This window comes from Peromyscus californicus, unplaced genomic scaffold (genome assembly GCF_007827085.1).
Source record: "Peromyscus californicus insignis strain IS unplaced genomic scaffold, ASM782708v3 Scaffold_17__1_contigs__length_78620276, whole genome shotgun sequence".
NCBI lineage: Eukaryota > Metazoa > Chordata > Mammalia > Rodentia > Cricetidae > Peromyscus > Peromyscus californicus.
The window spans coordinates 28,919,359-28,937,920 of NW_026294469.1; the positions used below are offsets into that span (position 1 = coordinate 28,919,359).

The window sequence follows — 18,562 nt, forward strand, 5'->3', positions numbered from 1 at the left end:
ATGAAGTAGCAATGAAATAATTTTATGGTTGGGGTCACCACAACATGAAGAAATGTATTAAAGGGTCCCAGCATTAGGAAGGTTGAGAACCACTGCCCTAGAGCATTGTGATGAGATGAGGTGGATGACCTGTGCTGATTGTCATTTAAAAAGTTGACCCTGGAGGCTGGTAAAGAATAGACTCTAGGGGACAAAAGTAGAACCATCTAGGAAACGATTGCAGCAGTCCAGGAAAAGGACTCTGCAGGCTTGGGTTCTGGTGTTAGCTCTAAGTATAGGAAGAAGTGGCTGGTTTCTTGGTGTGTTTTTTTAAGTTATTAATTACAGGACTGGCTGAGGGATCGGGTACAGATGTAAGGTGGTTGTGGGATATGAAAGCAAGCAAGGATAATGTTACTGGAACAGAACATCTTGGTGTTAGAATATGCTACCTACCATCTAATCCTTTTAGCTGACTTGAGTATAGCACCAGCTTGGGGCATGTGAGACATTGGCTCAGATATATTCATTGTGTGTCATCTTTATTGCTTGCTTTTACATGTACATCACTATCATTATCATTTTTCTTTAATTTCTTTTTTAGCCTTTTTTAAGATGTAAATATATCATGCAGTATGTTTTATGTCAAACAAATTTTTAATACTCAGTACTTAGGTACCTAGCTAGCTCTAAGAAATATTTGTGAACTTCTTGGAATCATTCCATATACCTCAGTGGCATAAGCTCATATTATGTATTAAGACCCAGTATTTGTGGATCCTTCATATCTTGTAGGGAAGGTAGTAGTGTAGATGCTGACAGTTGGTTGAGTTGGTAAGGTAGGGTTCCCCACCTCCGAAAGCACAATGTGTAGGAAAGGGCTCAGGATTTGTGTCACAAGTGTACCTTACTTCTCTTTGACCCCTGGAATTGATACAAGAGAAAGGGCAGGATCTAGAAACCAGATCCCTCGCTCTCCAACCTTTCTGTCTGTTGAGTGAATTCCAGTAGAAAATAGTACAGAAGAGAATGAACACGAGTCAGGCAGGATTAAAATCATGGTTCCTGTCCTTACTGACCCAATGACCTTACAAAAAGTCCTTAACCAACTGAGCCTAAGTTTCCTGTGTGGGGAATAAGATGATGATGATGATGAAGAAGAAGAAGATGATGATGATTTGCTTTTAGTGCATAGCCCCAAGCAATATAGTCTGTCCTGGTAAGTGTTGGCTACTGTTAGCATCATTATCACTTAGCCTCATGAGCCTGGTTTTTCTCTTCATTAAAATTTAGCAGATATGTTGGAAAAATCAAATCAGTTGTAGTTTATTAATTTATTTTCTAAAACTATAATGTATTATCCCTCATTAGTGTGAAAATACAGCAAGCAGTTATTAGTGAGAAGATCACAATATTTACCCCATGGGATTATCCTAAGAATCACATAAACATGGGTACAAAAACTTTCATCTCCTGCAAAGTTTGACTGACATATTAGCATGTAGCAGCATCTAATGTTGATGGTATTGGAAATCATCAGTATTTATTGAGCAGCAATAAATAAACCCCAGTTGATATCCATTTCACTGATCTTCATGACACTTGGTGAGTTGTTCCCATTTTACAGACAGGAAGATAAATGGTATAGGGATGAAACACCTCACCTAAGTCACACATTCAGCCATAGGTAGCAGAAATAGAATTCTACCCTGGGTCTGTTTGACATTAAAGCTCTTCATTCTCTTTGAGTTCTACACTGCTTCTGTCTATGTGGTTTTATGAGTACTAAAGTTGGTTTGCATTTTTTGAATGCATGCTGGCCAGGGAGCAGAGGAAAAATCTGGCCTTGGATGGGGGTCGGGGAATGGAGCAGAAAGATATCCTGGGGTCTTGCTCAGAACTGTGGGAAATTTCCAAAACAGAGAGTTTATATCTAGATGATTGAGAAATATTTTGCCGGTTTTCCTTAGGTCCTACTGGAAGATTCTGATTGCTGCTATCGCAAGTATAACAGCCCAGGGAGCTCTAGGCCCCTGGGTATTCATATGATTTCAGAAGGGTCATGAACCTCACTGATCCTCCCTCTGAATGTGCAAGTGTTCCCTCTCACATAGTTGTCCTCTCTGTTGCATGCTTTGACCAGCACAGGTTTTAATTTTCTTTTCCTTGGACTCGTTTTTTTTTTTTTGTCGGGGGAGGGGGGGAGTGGGGTGTGTGCGTGTATTGTAGTATCACTTTGTATTGATACAGGAAAGAAATGGTTAGATCAATCCACTAAAAAAATTAACCTTTAAATCCTCGCAAAGGATGAAAAAGCCAAAGACACGAAGCTTCAATAGCCCTCTACTCTCATAGGGTTTATCACTTGGAATGTAAAAGGTTATTTTTACTGTGCCACTCTGCCCCTCAGCAACTCCCCCTGATTCAGTTGCTAATTGACCTAACCATGAATCCAAAGTGAAAAGATTCTTCCTTTCTCATTTCATGTTCAGCACTAAAGTACACAGTAGCAGAGATACAGTAGTGAATGAAATTAATAAGTAGAGATTTTTATGAACCATTGTCTTCATGATTACATATTTTAATTTGGTACTTGCCATTATTTTTCAGAGTCAGACAAATAAATATAAACTTGAAAGCTGTGCTGTCTATTCTGAGAGAGTATGATGAGACAAAATGGGATATTGCATTAGGAGGGGAGATTAAGGAGACTTTTTTGAGGAATTTATACTTAAGGTGAGTTCTGTATTAATTGGGCCAAGGGATTTAGGTTAGACTTATTGCTTCTGTAAAGTCTGGAGAATGTGGTTCATCAGATACTGGAAGAAAGCCAGTGTTGTGAGGTGCTCAGAGCTAGGGGAGTGGCATGTGAGGAGGCTGGAGAAGCAAGCTGGGGCTGGACCACAAGACTCCGCTGGTTCATGTTCAGTGAACTATGTTGACACTGAGTTAGACCGCTAGGGCTCTAGGTTGAATAAATGAGCTAATGGTTTAAATATCATTGAAGCCTAAGAATAAGAGTGCTATACCAGTTCCTTGAAGCAAGAAATGGGTGCAAGATGGTTTGGTTTTGTGTTGAAATCCTAAAATGAGTCTGGCTCATAGAAGGACAGCCATACGTGTGCATGGAGTTGAGTTCTTGAGGTAAAGGTATATGGCATCAAACCTATTGGGTGGATTGGCTCAGTAAAGATGATTAATGCTTCAAGTGTAAGAGACCATGTGCATCATTTAGAGAATGAATGGATATCATTTGTTTTAGAATCAGTTGGACAAACCAAGTTTGAGAAGAGGAAACTAGGTTGATGGAATGTGCCATTGACGGATTGGAAGTAGGGAGGCAACATGGGTTTTTGTTTGTTTGTTTAATGAATGGGGACAACAAGATAATGGAAAGATCATAGGAAACAAGAAGAAATATGAAAAGGCTAGTTCAGAGGTCAGTGCAGTCACCCTGGCTGCAGATAACAGAGGTAAGATTGCTATGGATGAGAAGGGGTGCTACCGACCCCTGTGTGCCCTCTGGTCCCATACACAGCAGTAGTTTCATTTCTTTGGCACCCAAAGGGGAATTCACATTGGGACCCAGGCAGAGCAAGTTGGTAGTCAAGTCTTATTTCAGCCCCTACGTAAGCACAATTGGAGTGCTTTCTCCAGGGTGGAAGCTCACCCACCATTCTGTGCAGCAGCCTCAAAGGACCAGGCTCCTAGTAGGCAGGGGCTTTCTCAGACTCTGTCCTCTCCCACAGTTCATTCTGTTAGGTAGATGTATTCGACGTTAGAATATGTTTAAAGATATAACTACTCAAAGTTGAGAGGTTTTCTAGGGGAAAGGCAAAAGTGCATTGTGAATGCTCCTCAGGGGTCCTTTCAGAGGAGACTGGGTGGCAGGGGTTGGAGGGGTGGGGTGTGGGGGGGTGGGGTGTGTGTGTGTGTGTGTGTGCTGTGGAGGCCACCTTGATTGTTTTCCCCACCCCTGTACTTCCTCTTCTCAGGTCAGCTTGGGTAGCTCATAACCCTTGGCCTGCCCCCTCCTTTCTGAGTGTTTTAACCCTGCCATTCCTTTTCATTGTATCGGAACCGTGGCGGTGGTGAGGGAGGGAGCCAGACAGAACTGACAAACACTAAGAGAGAACGACGGAAAGTTCCTGATACTTTGGCTGTGTAAGAGCGGTGGAAAGGAAGGGGGTGCTCATGGTTTTGTTAGAGTTGTCACGTACACATACCACCACCACCACCGCTGCCGCCGCCGCTGCCACCTACACAGTTTTTTTGTTTTTTTTAAAGATGAGAGGAAGTTATCTCAGGTGAGGTACCAGAAGCTGGGGTTTTTATTTTATTTATTCACACTACAGCAGTGGCAGTTACATTAGAACTGTGTCTTTCTATCTGGACCACCAGGCTCCACCTTTTAGGCAAGAAAAGGGATTGAGTGTATCTTACCTGGTGTTGTTCTTTTCATCCCACTGTAGTAAAACAATTCTGATTCACCTACCTCCTCCTCCTGGAGTTCATGTTGGCATAGCAACCCAAGCTCACACCACTGTCAGGTACCCTTCTGGGTTTGCCCTAAGATGCACCAAGCTGACTGAGCATGTCCCCACCTCTCCTGTTTCCCCTTATTCTTACAGCGCTTCTACAAAGTGGAGCTGTGTGATCCTGGCCCTCTCCTATCTCTGAAAAGGAGATACAGAGACAAGGCTCCAAAAGTTGTGATGAAAGTTCGGATGGCGGCACCTTTCTAACTTGGGAGGTCAGCCTGTGTCTTCTGGGTGCACCCAGCCAACATTAATTATAATGCATCAGTGTTGGCTGCTGATACAAACTTGGGCCCAGGGAACTTGAGGCTGAGGGAGGATGGGAAGCCAAGTTTTAACTGCCTCACAGGATGCTGAGCCTGGGAGCCACAGATCCTACATTAACTCATTGCCAGTCAAATTAAGGGAATGATGCAAACCTAGTAGATATTTAATGAGAGATTATTTCTGGAGATTATAAGGATACAGAAATTGCAAATAAATCCCTGACCTTTTCTGAGCCTTGGCTCAGTGAATGGGCTGAATCACCTGCTTGAAGGGATTAAGGACAGCCACATCCATCTGGCGGGCTACTTTCTCAGTCATTTGCAAACTCTGCTCCATGGTGATCGTGTTCCAGACCTTTTAGTGGGAATTCACTCTGCAGACCAGATCTCAATTGCTTAGATTAGGAACCCAATGGGCCAGAATCAGAACTAATGTTCTGCTTATGTAGACAGTGGGGTCCCTGTCACATTAGTGCTACTTAGTCCAAAGTAAAATAATATGTAGTTGTTAATTATTAGTAACACAGTCATGATGTCAGCAGGAAATTCAAGTTGATGAGAGTAGAAGTCAAACTGTGTGTGTGTGTGTGTGTGTCCCCGCATGTGGGTAAGGAAAGAGGACAGAGACAGATGGAAAGTGCAGAGAAGTGGTGGTACAATAACTTGTATCGGTTCTAGTTTAGAGATTTGGAACAATGGTTCCTAACACGTATTTCATGAATTCTTGGAACCCTTGTTAGATGTGGGTTCCATTTCTTAACGTAATTTTGTCTGTTTACAAAACTAGGTAGGTCACACAATATGCAACTGTAATAAACTAGGCTTAGCAGAGTTGTCTTGAGCTCCTGTTTGGTTCTGCAGCATGTAAATGCCATGTACACTTGACAGCTAAGATATACTGATAAATACAGCAGCATTGCCTATGTGAACATAAGGCATTTTGCTTTAACATTAGTATGAAGGGAAACTGCTTGATTTTAACAAATTGGATAAATTGCACCAGCATAGGGAAAACAAATCCAATCATTGAGTGGTGGTGGTGGGCGTCTTAGCCAATTTCAAAAAAAAAAAAGTAGAGTTAATATAAGTTGGTGGAATTTAATTTTTTTCTGGACGTCTCTGGAAAGTTCCATTGCATCTTCTTTCTTCCATGTACCACTTGCCTAGGAATGACTCTCACTTCCTAGTTGACCCGGTGGGTTATCTAAGCACTGGGGCCTTCTCTCTCAGTCGCCAAGTTCTTTCCAATTTTCCAAAACTTTTGTTGATGTTTCTGGGAAGGAAGTGGTTTTGTCCAAGATGAAATTCATCTATGTTTAGAAGGAAACCGTGTTCACGAGCCTGTTCTTAAAACATCCAAGTTCAGACTCTGTCTCAGCAGCTCTCGGTATTCAGTGCACAATGGCAGTTCTTTTTCCCCAGACTTCTGACCTCCATGCCTTTGGAAAGATACTCTGAAGTGCTTCCCAAAAACAAAGTAAAGGCTTCCGCTGACTACAGAATAACAGTTATAAATACTTTGGAAAATTCCTTAAGCACAAAAAGATAATTCCCTGCCTGTCACCTACATTCCCAATAGCTGTGTTCTGAGTACTTCATGTAAGAGTAAGAATTGTCTCCTGCACACGCAAGGATGCCTCATGTCCTTAGTCGTCAGATGCAGGACAAAACCATAGCAAGAAAACTCTGACACCACTGGGATGGCTATGATGATAAGAGGCAATAACTAATGTTGACAAGGACGTCCAAGGAGATCAAACCGATTCGTTCCTACAAGCTGTGTGCGTTGTATTGCTGGATAACCAAAGCTTGGGTTGAGGATCTGTGGATGGCTAGCCTCTTTATTGCTACAGTTCTTCCCTGGGAACAATTGATTCTATAGGTTGTTTTATTTTCTGAGTGGTACAGGTAGGTATTGGAACAGATTGAGGAACCTTTGCCCCCACCCCCACCCCATTGAGTCATGGAGAGGGGCTGTACTGCTTCTGGGGCTCAGATAGCTTCTTTGTTCTGTTTCAATGTTCTTCTTGGTCACTTTTCTTTCCTTCATTTCCCCCTTGATTTTCCACTTTTTCTAGTCATTAGAACAGAATTATACTTTAATTCAAAGTCATATTTAAAGTAGTTTGGTGACCTTTCCCCTGGAACAAGTCTCCACACATTAACTTGGCAACTTTGGTCACATTTAGCTTTTCCAAGCCTCAGGTTTTTCATCTGTAACATAATTAAATAAGGATAAACATAAAAAAATAAGGATTTTCTGGAGTTCCAAGACATAATCTAGGTAAAGCACTTACCCAGTTTGTTTTAAAGCACTTCCCATTTGCTTTATGGAGCAGATTGCAGGCAGTCATTCCTGTGGCTCCAAGTGGAAGGCGTCCATCACTTGGTGCTACCATTTCTTCTTAGAAACTGAGCCTAGTGCCAAAGGTACTGTGAGAGCTAAGATAATACACACAGAACACAGCATGTATCTGGCACATGGTAGGCTCTCTATCAATATTACCTATTTTTAAATTATTTTACTTTCACTTATTTATCTTCACATGGGAAAGGGGAGAGAGCCTGTGACCACACCATGTGGTTGGTTTCCAGTGTGTAAACCTTACAGTGAGTTGATTTGCACAGGCAAGGCCTGACTGCCCTTCTCTTATTCTTTCAGCTGCACAGTTGGACAGCATCGGCTTCAGCATAATAAGGAAATGCATCCATGCAGTGGAAACCAGAGGTAAAGTGGTCTAACAGATGGTGTTGTTCTCATGCAAGGTCATGCATCTGTGAGGCAGCAGACATGCTACCTGCTGCTTCTGATTTTAAGTAACTCATTAACTCCCCCAGTGCCACTGTCGGTGTTTCTACGGGTCATGCTAGTCTGAAGCAGGGGTTCTCCACCCATTTCATGTCATCTGTGTCTCTGGTTGATCATGAGACTGTCTTACATGTATCCAGATAGAATTCTTAGGCTTATGGAAACCAGTTCTAAAACTCAGTTATTATTAAAAATAATTGAAAATACAGCTGCAACAGACTGGTAGATATGCTTCTGCATTAACAAGTCCTTTACTAACTTATAGCAGAGGACCTCATAGCTAGCTTAATCTGGAAATTGCAATATTGTAAACCTTCTTTACCATTGTAAGGAGTTATGAAAATATCTGGAATTTTGGACCATGTTACAGGTACTGCGAATGCCACTGTAATTAGTTGTCTCCATTCACAAGGGAAAGAAATATACAGTGTCAGTGATAGTGAAGAGAAAGGCTGTTTCCCATCTAGTTCATAGACCCCTGGACTCTCCAGGGATGGTTACCTTAGAGTCTGTGGACCCCAAGTGAAGGATCTCTGCTCTGCAGACCTGGACCTGGGAGCCATCAAGGACAGAGTAGGAAAGGCTAGCTGCCTATTCCACACTGGCATTTCCCAGGTCTATTGGAGCAGGGCACGGAGATAGAGGAGGCTGGTTTACTATAGTCTATCACAAGTCAGAGTCCCTAGTTCTGGCATTGTAGAGTCTTAAGTGCAATCTCTCCACTGAGACTGATCAGAACCATTGTCAGAGATTCAGTCTATTTATTCTACCTACTGGCCTTTTTTCTTTGTTTGAAAGAAATTCTGTCTTTTAAAGTAGAGTTGTAACCTTACTAGTGGGGAAATAGAAAGGGAGAGGGACACACACACACACACACACACACACACACACACACACACACGACTGGGGGAGGGGATGACAAAATGTGTCCTATTAGGGTTCTCTTTCCAAAGAAGTTACTTTAGCATGTAGAAGCAGGCTTTTTGGTTTTTTTGTTTGTTTGTTTGGTTGGTTTTTTAATGTTTGATTATTTCTACTTGACCCCCTTCAGCAAAAAATTAAGACAGGTTGACAGTAGTACATAAGATATACTGGAAAGTGTCAAGTAGAGATAAGTGGAAATTGAAGTTAGAAAATAAGGATGTTTGGTTGAACCAAAAGAATGTTTATATGTTTAAAATGCAAAATCAGGAACCAATCAAATGCCTCAAGATTTGGTTTAAATCAAGAATGGTTCACTTGTGCAGTATAATGTTGTGACTCACTAAAAATAGAAATACAGTTTTTTAGGGATAGGGGTGGATATGGAGGGACCAGGAGGTGAGTGGAATTGGGGTACATGATTTGAAATTTCCAAAGAATCAACAAAGAATTATGTTTAAGAAAAAAAGAGAAATGTGGTTTTTAACATCCCATTTTTATGTGCATTCAGTGAAAAATACAATTTATAAACGAACAGCTGGCCTATTTGAGCCCGTTCTATGGCATCCACTGAGGGGTCGTCCTCTGCACAGTCTCAGTGTGGTACCAGTGGCTCTCTGCTTTCTTTTACTTTCTTCTTTTGATTTTCTATTTGCCTTAGCACAATTCCTAAGTTTTTAATGAGCATATATTTCTAAGGTAATTTTCAAGAGTTTGTTTGTCTTTATTTTAAAAGAGAAGGATACAACCCAGTGTGTTAGTCTATCATCCCACTGTTCAGAGGGCTAAGAGATTAGAGAGTTGGGAGTTAAAGACCAGCCTGGGTTATAGAGTGAGACACTGACTCAGAAAAGACAAGAAAATAAGGAGCGGGGAGGAGAATAAGGAGAATAGTTGTGGTTAACAAAGGCAGAAGCACACACATGCAAGCAAGTACACTTGCTTAAGGCAGGCTGTGTGTTCGTCCATTTTTAGCAGTCTAAGCCAAGAGGGTAACATACTCACTTAAAACTCTTCTCAGTGTCCATAATCACTGGAACCCAGTAATTTGTAAGCCTTGTAGGCTACCAGAAGTTGTTCTGAATATGATGGATACATAAGAATCCAATGGAAGGTATTAAGAGAAATGACATGAACTTTCACATAAGAAGTTCACAGGGGAACTGGAGAGGAAGCACACCAGTTCCTGAGAGGTTCTAGATGTGACAGACTTGGGCCAACAAGAGGAAAGCTGTTTTTAATCACTTGGTCTAAATTGTCCCCCGTTGGAGCTGAGGAGATAGATCATCAGTAAAGCTTGAGGTCTTAAGTTTGATCCCCAAACCCCAAGGGAAAAAAAAATGCTGGGCATGGTGACACATACTTGGATCTTAGTACTGGAAAGGCAGAAACAGGAGGATCTCTGAGGCTCACTGTCCACCCAGTGAACCTGAGTTAATGAGCTCTAGGCCAATGAGAGACCCTGTCTCAAAGGAGGTGAATGACATTCCCAAGGATGACATTCGAGGCTGTCCTCTGGCTGCCATATGTAGATGCATACATGTGGACCCACACACATGACCAGGAATAGACATTCACATATATTCACACATGCATACAAATTGCCTTCTTTTGTAAGTGGCACAGTGGTGCTCTAATCTATGCATTTTAGTGAACAGGAGTTCTGTAGTTGGAGTTCATCTTTAAGTATTTCAAAGTAAATACCTAAGCTTTAACTGTGATGGATTTTCTGATTTCTCAATCTTGACTAGTATTCCCTAAGATGGAAAACGTTCTTACACTTCAGTATTTTTATGCTGTGTGTAAAAATAGACAGAAAGTCATTTATCTTCTTCTGTGAATGATTTTTTAAAGTCATGTCATTTTGGATTTTTAAATGTAAGAATTGGTTAACTATGGCATTTTTAAAATAATGTATTTTGCATCTTCAAAAATCTTCATCTGCTGCCTTTGGCAAGAGAGGAGGGAAGTCTCTTTCCTGTTGACATCCAGGCTAAGGTGAGGACTGGAGTGGGCAGCACATCCGTGAATCCTAGACAGCTGTGCCAAATCCCACTCCTTCGCTAAGAGCGGAGCTGAGTGACAGGGGACTTTAATTACAGCAGCTTTTAGAAGGACAGAGAAAATGAAGGGAAAACAGGAGAGCATTTGGCCTTGTTGGCCTGACTTGTGTTCCGATGTTCATCTAATTAAATCTTCATCTTTTCTCTACTCAGGGATCAATGAGCAAGGACTCTACAGAATCGTGGGGGTCAACTCCAGGGTGCAGAAGCTGCTGAGTGTCTTGATGGGTGAGTGCAGCAGTGGCTTTGCCAGGCAGGTCCCTTGGGCAGCCCACTCCAAGATTTCCAGCTTTCTTGGTAGCCTCTGGGGTAGGAATCAGGACATGCAAATGCCAGTGCCCAGAAATCTGCCGTGTTTGCTAGTGGTGGCCGTGGGCATTAACAGATGAGGTTCAGAGTGGGTCTTTGAGAGATTAAAATAAAATGACAAGACTAAACTAAACAAGCCACACCCAGTCTTCAGCACCCCAGTCCAAGTGCTGCTTGGTCAGTCATGTGACTGTCACACCCTACTCTGTCTTTAATAGCTCATGACTCCTTCTGCCCTCTTTTGAGGCAGGTATTCAATAAGACACACCCTATGCCTAAGAAAGGACATCTTTCTAGCCTGTGAGGATCTTGGGGTCTCATGTTCCTCATACTGAGGGTGTCGTGTAACTCTCAGATAAAATTTTTATCTACCGATAAATTCAAGACCCCCTTGGCTTCTAGACTTCAAGCCGTCTCTTGAGCAATAGAGCCTCCTCTATCCCTGGCAGATATATAAATAGAAAGCCACTACCTCCAAATGTGCAGTGTTTGAATCAAAATCCACGAGCCAAAGTTGCCTAGGCTGCAGAGATCCTGTATTTTTAGCTATGCAGCCAGCTTCAGTGAGTCACATGGATCTAAATGGCAAACAGATCAAATTTCATAGATCTGTGGCTGTTGTCCATGTCCACAAAGCCCAAGCCTGGTACTTGTGAAGATCAACTCTCATTCAGGCCTCTAACTTGACATTACAGGCACGGGCCTTTCTCCTGTGTTTGTCACTTCGTTTGTGGGTCCAGTTTCTGAAAAGAGCTTTCATATGTGCAGAAGTCTATTCCTTTATATGGGCCAGCGTGAGCCCTCACTGCTGTGCTCCATAACTCCACAGTGTTAAGACTTATGCCGAGACCTGTTGTTTGAAACCGTGCTAGCTGGGAGGCACGTCTACACTTAGTTTCCACTTTTCCGTTCAGATTTGGGATACGGTTAGTTCTTTATTATTATTATTATTATTATTATTATTATTATTATTATTTAGATAATTGTGAGATACTCATGCATTGTAAAAAGAACAACACAAATGGATCTTTTGTATCCTTTACCCAATTTCCTCCCCAGGCTACATTTCAATACCACAACCAAGATACTGGCATTTTTACAGTCAAAATGCAGAGCGTTTCCACCCCCATAATGACCTTGTGGTACCCCTTTGTGTCTACTTCCTGCCTCACCTCCTCACAGAGTCCCTAACCCTGGTGACCAGAGTTTATTCTATATTTTTTCCTTTTAATTTTGTCACTTTGAAATTACTTGTTATATAAATGGAATAATAGAATATGTAAGTTTGGGGGATTGAGGGTTTTTTTGTGAGCTTAATTATTTCCAAAGTTGATCAACTTGTTGCATGTATCATTACTTAATCTCTTTTTAACTACTGAGTAGTGTTCCACTTTATGGACATACCACAGTTTAGCCATTCACTGGCTGCAGGACTTCTGGGTTTTTTCCACTTTTAGGCTCTAATGAATAAAGCTGCTATAGATCCTTGAATAGAGGTTTTTGTGTGAGCATATGTTTGTTCTCATAGGATAAGTGCCCAAGAGTGATATTGTTGTGCCAAATGTTGATATGACTTAATTTTGAGAAATCCTAATAAAAGGAAGAACTAAGAGTTTAACAGGTGTTAACCTTCAGTCTTTCACTTCTGTTTAGGATTTGTAATTGATTGCTTGGTAATAGTGATATTAAGTTTTAGAAAGAACTCCTACCTTTCTGCAGAGTACTGGTAGGATGAGAGATGCATGCACCTGAAAGCTTTTATGTAAACATGTGGTGTTAGTGCCTAATGTGACCTGGGTCTGGAAATGGAATAGAGAAGGAAAGAAAAGAAGAATTCAGATTGAGCAAATATGAGCAACAGGATGGCCAGAGTCTATTGATGCTGTGGGATTATTCTTTAATATCTGAGAGAGCTAGTTGAGGCTGAAAGAGGGCAGTTAGTGCTGAACAGCAAAGGTGGTCTTTTTTGCTGACAAACCTAAGTACTATGCTGAGGAGTTTAGGGACTTTTTAAAAATCTCTCAAATGAAATAATGCTCTATTAAAAGTTCTAAGTGGTACACGTATCCTGGCAAGAGTCAGGAATTGATTTAGAATAGTTCCCAGAACAAAGGCATTTGCTTATGTAGCTGGAACAACTTTGGTGCCATCTTTACTCTGAGCCCTTTCCCTTCTTTCTTCTGGTTTCTCATTATCTTTGTCCTCTGCTGGCCTTGGCTTTGGCTCTGCTTTCTCTGGGAGTGTCCCAGATAGACCCAAGCATTGCAGTCCTTGGAGCTTGCATCATTTAGAAGAATGTCTTTTGGGTGACAGCTTTGGCAGAAGGCCACAGGGAGGACTTTAATTGGCTAGTGTGGGCCATTCACATGATAAACTTTTTATTTTGGAGCCAATCGAATTATCCTCAACAGATGGACGTAGATGGTCTGGAGCCTGTGCCTATGTCTGGGCCTGAGGGTAGAGGTGAGGTTAGTCCATGGCAACCCATGGACCGAGTAGGATCACTAATGAGTAAATGGAGGGGTGCTTTACTGAAAGTAATGATTGTTACTCTACTAATGAAGTGCACCAGACACAGCAGTAGCAAGATTTGATTCCAGCATTAGGTGAACAGCATGACAGAATGTGGAGCATGTATGCCATCATGGAAGGGCCCTGAAAGATGGCAATAGGTGAGGCCGAGAATACCTTATCTAGGGCTAGACCAAGAGCTGGGGCTCAGGATCCAATGTTGTATCTAAAGAGACCAACAAGATGAGGCTTCAGATAGAATTCAAAGATGATAATGTGAGATGACACTATTGAAAAGAAATGCAATGCTTTAGAAGACTGCTTGGGCAAAAGAGATGTTCTAGAAGGCGGTGGCTCTAATCATTGCTCTCAGCAGCCCTCTAACAAGGTATTGGTCCTGATGTCTCCCTTAGTTGGTCTAGGTATAGAGGAAAGTCATCATGACCATCTAAAGAATGTCATCAAAGAGTAATAACTAACAACTGACAGTCACAAGGCCAGCTGCCTCTGCCAGGAGAACATTCCAGATAGACTGGAATCTGAACGATCCTACCATGGTAGAGCTGACCAGATGTAACATGTAACCTAATGCCGAGAATGGAACTGGTGTGTCTATCAGTCAACGGAATCTTGTACTCTTGAGATTGTCAGGCCAGTGCACTAGGTCCAGGGCTGCCTCCCTTTCCTCTTCCTATTATATTCTCTTCATCAATTCTGGCTACCGCTCCTGGTCTGGACTAGCCAATGGTCTAGAATAAATTCTGCTTGAGGCCACAAACCCTTCAGGCCTCAGTGCGAGCCCCATACACACACTCTTCTCTTCTCTTCTCTTCTCTTCTCTTCTCTTCTCTTCTCTTCTCTTCTCTTCTCTTCTCTTCTCTTCTCTTCTCTTCTCACCTTTCTCATACCTGGCTACATGCAGATACAATTTAAGATTGCTTCTACTTGTTCCAAGGCTCTCCTAAGTGGATTTGTGTGTTTCTGTTATTACAAATATGGCTTAGGATTAAAACCAGACATTAACTTTGATCACTAGTTCATTTTTTGTGTTCTTAATTCGCTGGAGGACTGTGAGTGGGGGGGGGGGGCATGACAGTCAATGTGTTGAGAATGTCTTTGGTTTACTGATTAGGGTTCCTTAAGAAAGCTTGTTAGAATTCCTCATAGCCCCAGCAGTGTCCACTGCACTTTATGCTCGTGCCCTGCCAAGAACCATCCGGGTTACTTCCTCCTAGTGACAGAGGTCAGTAGTCTCAGACAGTGAAAAAGACTCAGGAAGATTCTTAGATTTCCTGAAACAGAATATATGTACTGTCCCCACTCGGAGACTAGTAAGTGAGGATAAGTATTTACAAATTTTCTTACATACATACATACATATATACATACACACACACACACACACACACACACACACACACACACACACACACACACACACATTTACACACCAACTACATTCTTGCATTACTTGTCTGTTTCTCTTCCTTTCCATTTCTGTATATTTTTAAAATTAAGCTACATTGTGTGTATGTGGGGGGTGTGGGAGGGTGAAGGAGGCAAGGGAACAGCTTGAGGGATTCAGTTTTCTTATTCCACTATGTGCTAGGTGGAAGGAAACTCAGGTTGTCAGACTTAGATGCAAGTACAGTACACTGAGCCATCTTGCTGACCCCCGCCCTGTTCTACATATTTTAACTAATTCTTTTCTCTGATTAAAAATTATGAGTAGAAAAATACAAAAAGCATAAAGAATAAAATAAGAGTCCTTCAGACCACAGACAACCTTTATTGGCTGTTTTATTGTATAAGAGACCTTTTAATCATAGCTTCCTTTAAACCAGCTACACTAGCGTGTAGTAAGAGCGTTAGTATAGCAACCTGTGTTAGTATGGTTACAACACTGGACACAGAGTGCGTGTTCTATGACGGTAGTTCTCAACGCTCCTGATGCTGTGACTCTTTAATACAGTTCTTCATGTTATGGTGAACCCCAACCATAACATTATTTTCATTGCTTCATAACTGAAATTTAGCATTGTCGTGAATCATAATGTAAATATCTGTGTTTCCTGACCCCTGTGAAAGGGTCCTTCAACACTCCCCAACACGCAAGGGGTCACGATCGATCCACAGGTTGAGAACCACTGTTCTAGGGTTTTTAATAGACTGTTCACACAATACTATAGTGTCAATTTTTTTTCTGCCATGTTAAGTCCTCCTGTGGCATTGCTCTTGCAGATGCACCTCTTGGAGATGCACCAGAGCCTCTGAACCAACCTTCTGCACTTATGCAGTTAGTTCCTTGTCATTCTGGGAAGCACTCAGGGTGTCCTGTGAGGCAAGGTAGCAGAGGTGAAGAGCATGCAATCTGGAAAGTAGACAAGCTTTTCACATTAGACAAATGATTTCAGCGGCATGTTCTTCTGTCTCCTGCTCCATATCGTAGCCTAGTCTATATAGAAATGGGTTGATGAAATGGAAGATGTAGGGGTGTTGCTGAGTTGAGAGCCTGCACATGCTAAGAAAGGCTCACAGGTCTTGTTTCCTTACAATGTGAAGTTGCTGGGTCAAGCTGTGTATATGGCTTCAGCCTTTTCTCTGCTGTTAGCAACTCACTGTCAGCCATGCATAAGGAGTGAGACCTGTCTCCCTACAGAGCAGCCATGCTATGTAGCACTTGTTATCATATAAATAATGCATGTAAAAGATGTGTCTCCGTCTTTGTTAAGTTTGCATTCTTTAGTGTTGGATTAAGTTGGATATTTTCAACATGTTTATTGGTGCTGACAGGAGTAATTACTTGCCTGCTTTTAGTCGTAGCATTATTTTCCTAATTTCTGTTTTAATTTTTTGATGTAGGTTTTAGATTTGGAAGCTGTAATAGCAGCATTTTTAGCCAAATTTTTTATGTCCTAAGTTTTTTGTTTTTCTATTTCTTTTTGTCCTACATCTTAAATTTTTATGAAGCCAGTCTCTCATTCCTTATCCTTGATGAAAATTATATTTCAACAGATTCTTCTCTTTCCAGGATTGTAAAAAACAAACAAACATGTCTTTCTTAGAATTCCTTTGGGGATACAGCTCAGCAAGTAACGGTACCTCCATCTAAGTCTGATGCCCTGAGATTGAGCCTCAGAACACGTATGGTGGAAAGAATCCATTTCCACAAGTTGTCCTCTGAACTCTATACATCTTCAACAGCACTTTTGCATGCACTCGTACACACACACACACACACACACACACACACACACACACACACACACACACACTCCTATCTATTTCCAAAAGAAATAAATGAATTAATGAAGTCAATTTTTTAAAAAATTCATCTGGATTATACTCACACAAAATGTAAGCTCTCCTTTTCCTCAACTATACATACTGTTGACTGTTAACTACATAACAAGAACTCTTTCCCTTCTCAACCAACTACTGTCAGTATCACATGTGATCACCTCTACTCCTTACTGGGTCCATAGGGAGCTTTTAGAGGTGGTTTTTCTAAAGAACAGATTGCTTTTCAGTTTGTTGCTCTGGAAACCTGAGTCTCAGGAATGCATGCATGGTCCCCTGTGGACTTCCTTGTTTCCCTTATTCTTGGTGTCCTCAGAATGTTCTCAGGCTTGCCCGCCCCCCAATCCATATCACTCATTTACATCTGCTAATTACTGTGTGTTCTCATCATTAGCAACATTACTATGTGACTGAATTTCTAGCGTCTTTACTGGCACACTTTGCTCTGTGTTTTGCTTCTTCAGCCATCACCTTTACATTTCATTTTGTTTCTCACTTTGGTAGCTCATTTTATTGTGTCCACTTTTCTATGAATTTCATTTACGTTATGGAGTAGTAGATGCGTCCAGATGCTTTGCTGTCTGTATTCTATACCACCAAACACTGCCTTGGCCTTTCCAGGAAGTGGAAAGCTCTTTGCTGCTGACTTCACCCTGAATAGATTCTCCTTGGTCCGCGTCCTTTCCTAAATCCTGTTTCAGAGCCACCTTCTTCTATGGCATTGAAAGGCTGTTGTATAAGATCCCAGCCAGTTGGCAGTTAGTCATAAGTATTCTGTTTTATGTGGCTCTATCATCCTGAATAATTCCTTCTGGTCCCGCTCTGCTTAAGATTTTGGAAGAACTGGTGTGTGTAACTGTTCACTCAAAGCCTGTGGGTCTTCTTGTTGCTTTGCTGGTTCTTTGAGGACTACTTCCTACCTCATTTGTATGCTTGTTTTTGTTTTGTTATTGGGTCTCTCATGTAGCCAGGTTGATTTCAGACTCACTACATACACATACACACATGCACACTATGCATATATATTTTGCCAAGCTGAAGATGAACGTGAATGCCTGCTCCCTTGGCCTCCACCTCTGGAGTTGGGATTACAGGTATCACCCCCACATCTTGCTGACTTTCGCCTTCTGAATTCATCCTCATGTTATAAAAGTGTCTTTCTACCATTGCTGTCCAGCCTTACTTCACTGTCTAGGGTCTGTTCTCAGGGCTGCTGTAGGCCTGCGGAAAGCAGCCGTGTGGGAAAGGAGTGGGGCCTGACTTCCCCGGGATGATGTGCTATGCTGAAGGTCATCACCTACCAGGTGGTGCTCTCAAAGGCTTTCTCTGGGCCTTCACGTGAGCCCTGCCTCTGGCAACAGGAGAACGTTAACTGAAAGGTTACTTTGCTGTGTTTGTCAAGCTTCCCGCTCCTTTAGTCTGTGTGTCTTTCTAGTGTTTCATTATGATGGCAAAGAAAGGCCAATTCAGCATTGCTGTTTTTCTCCTCCTATGCTGTAACTTCCCTCTAGGTTAGAATTACAGGGAGCACAAGGGAGGTATTAAACAGCAGCGCTTTAAATCACCAGATTGGAGGCAGTCTTATTCCCCTGCCTATCTCCAGCCATGGACTCATCTTCTCTGTCCCTCTGGAACCTTGAAGGTCTGCATTCCTTCCTTCTGTGTCCTTATTCCCCACACATTTCCACACGTTGTCATGAATAAACAGCAACTGAGGACTTCTTTCCAAAGAGTTCCATAAGGACCAGGTAATTCTTCATGGTAATTTCTGAGACCCGAGGCTACATCGTAATGAGTGGAAACAACTCAGACTGAAGACTGTATCCAGGAGGAAGTAGGGGAATAGAGAGAGAACCAGCCTCAGCC

The 18,562-nt window shown here is 41.9% G+C and overlaps 1 protein-coding gene across 7 annotated transcripts in view; it reads left to right on the top strand.

Moving 5' to 3' along the window:
- The window catches only part of Arhgap26 (Rho GTPase activating protein 26), a 729,500-nt gene that overhangs the window by 557,585 nt on the left and 153,353 nt on the right, over positions 1 to 18,562 (top strand). For all 7 annotated transcript variants that reach the window (XM_052742060.1, XM_052742061.1, XM_052742062.1 and 4 more), the window contains 2 exons: positions 7,446 to 7,511; positions 10,730 to 10,804. In XM_052742060.1, coding sequence (XP_052598020.1) covers positions 7,446 to 7,511; positions 10,730 to 10,804 — 141 coding nt within the window. The remainder of the gene's footprint in view (positions 1 to 7,445; positions 7,512 to 10,729; positions 10,805 to 18,562) is intronic.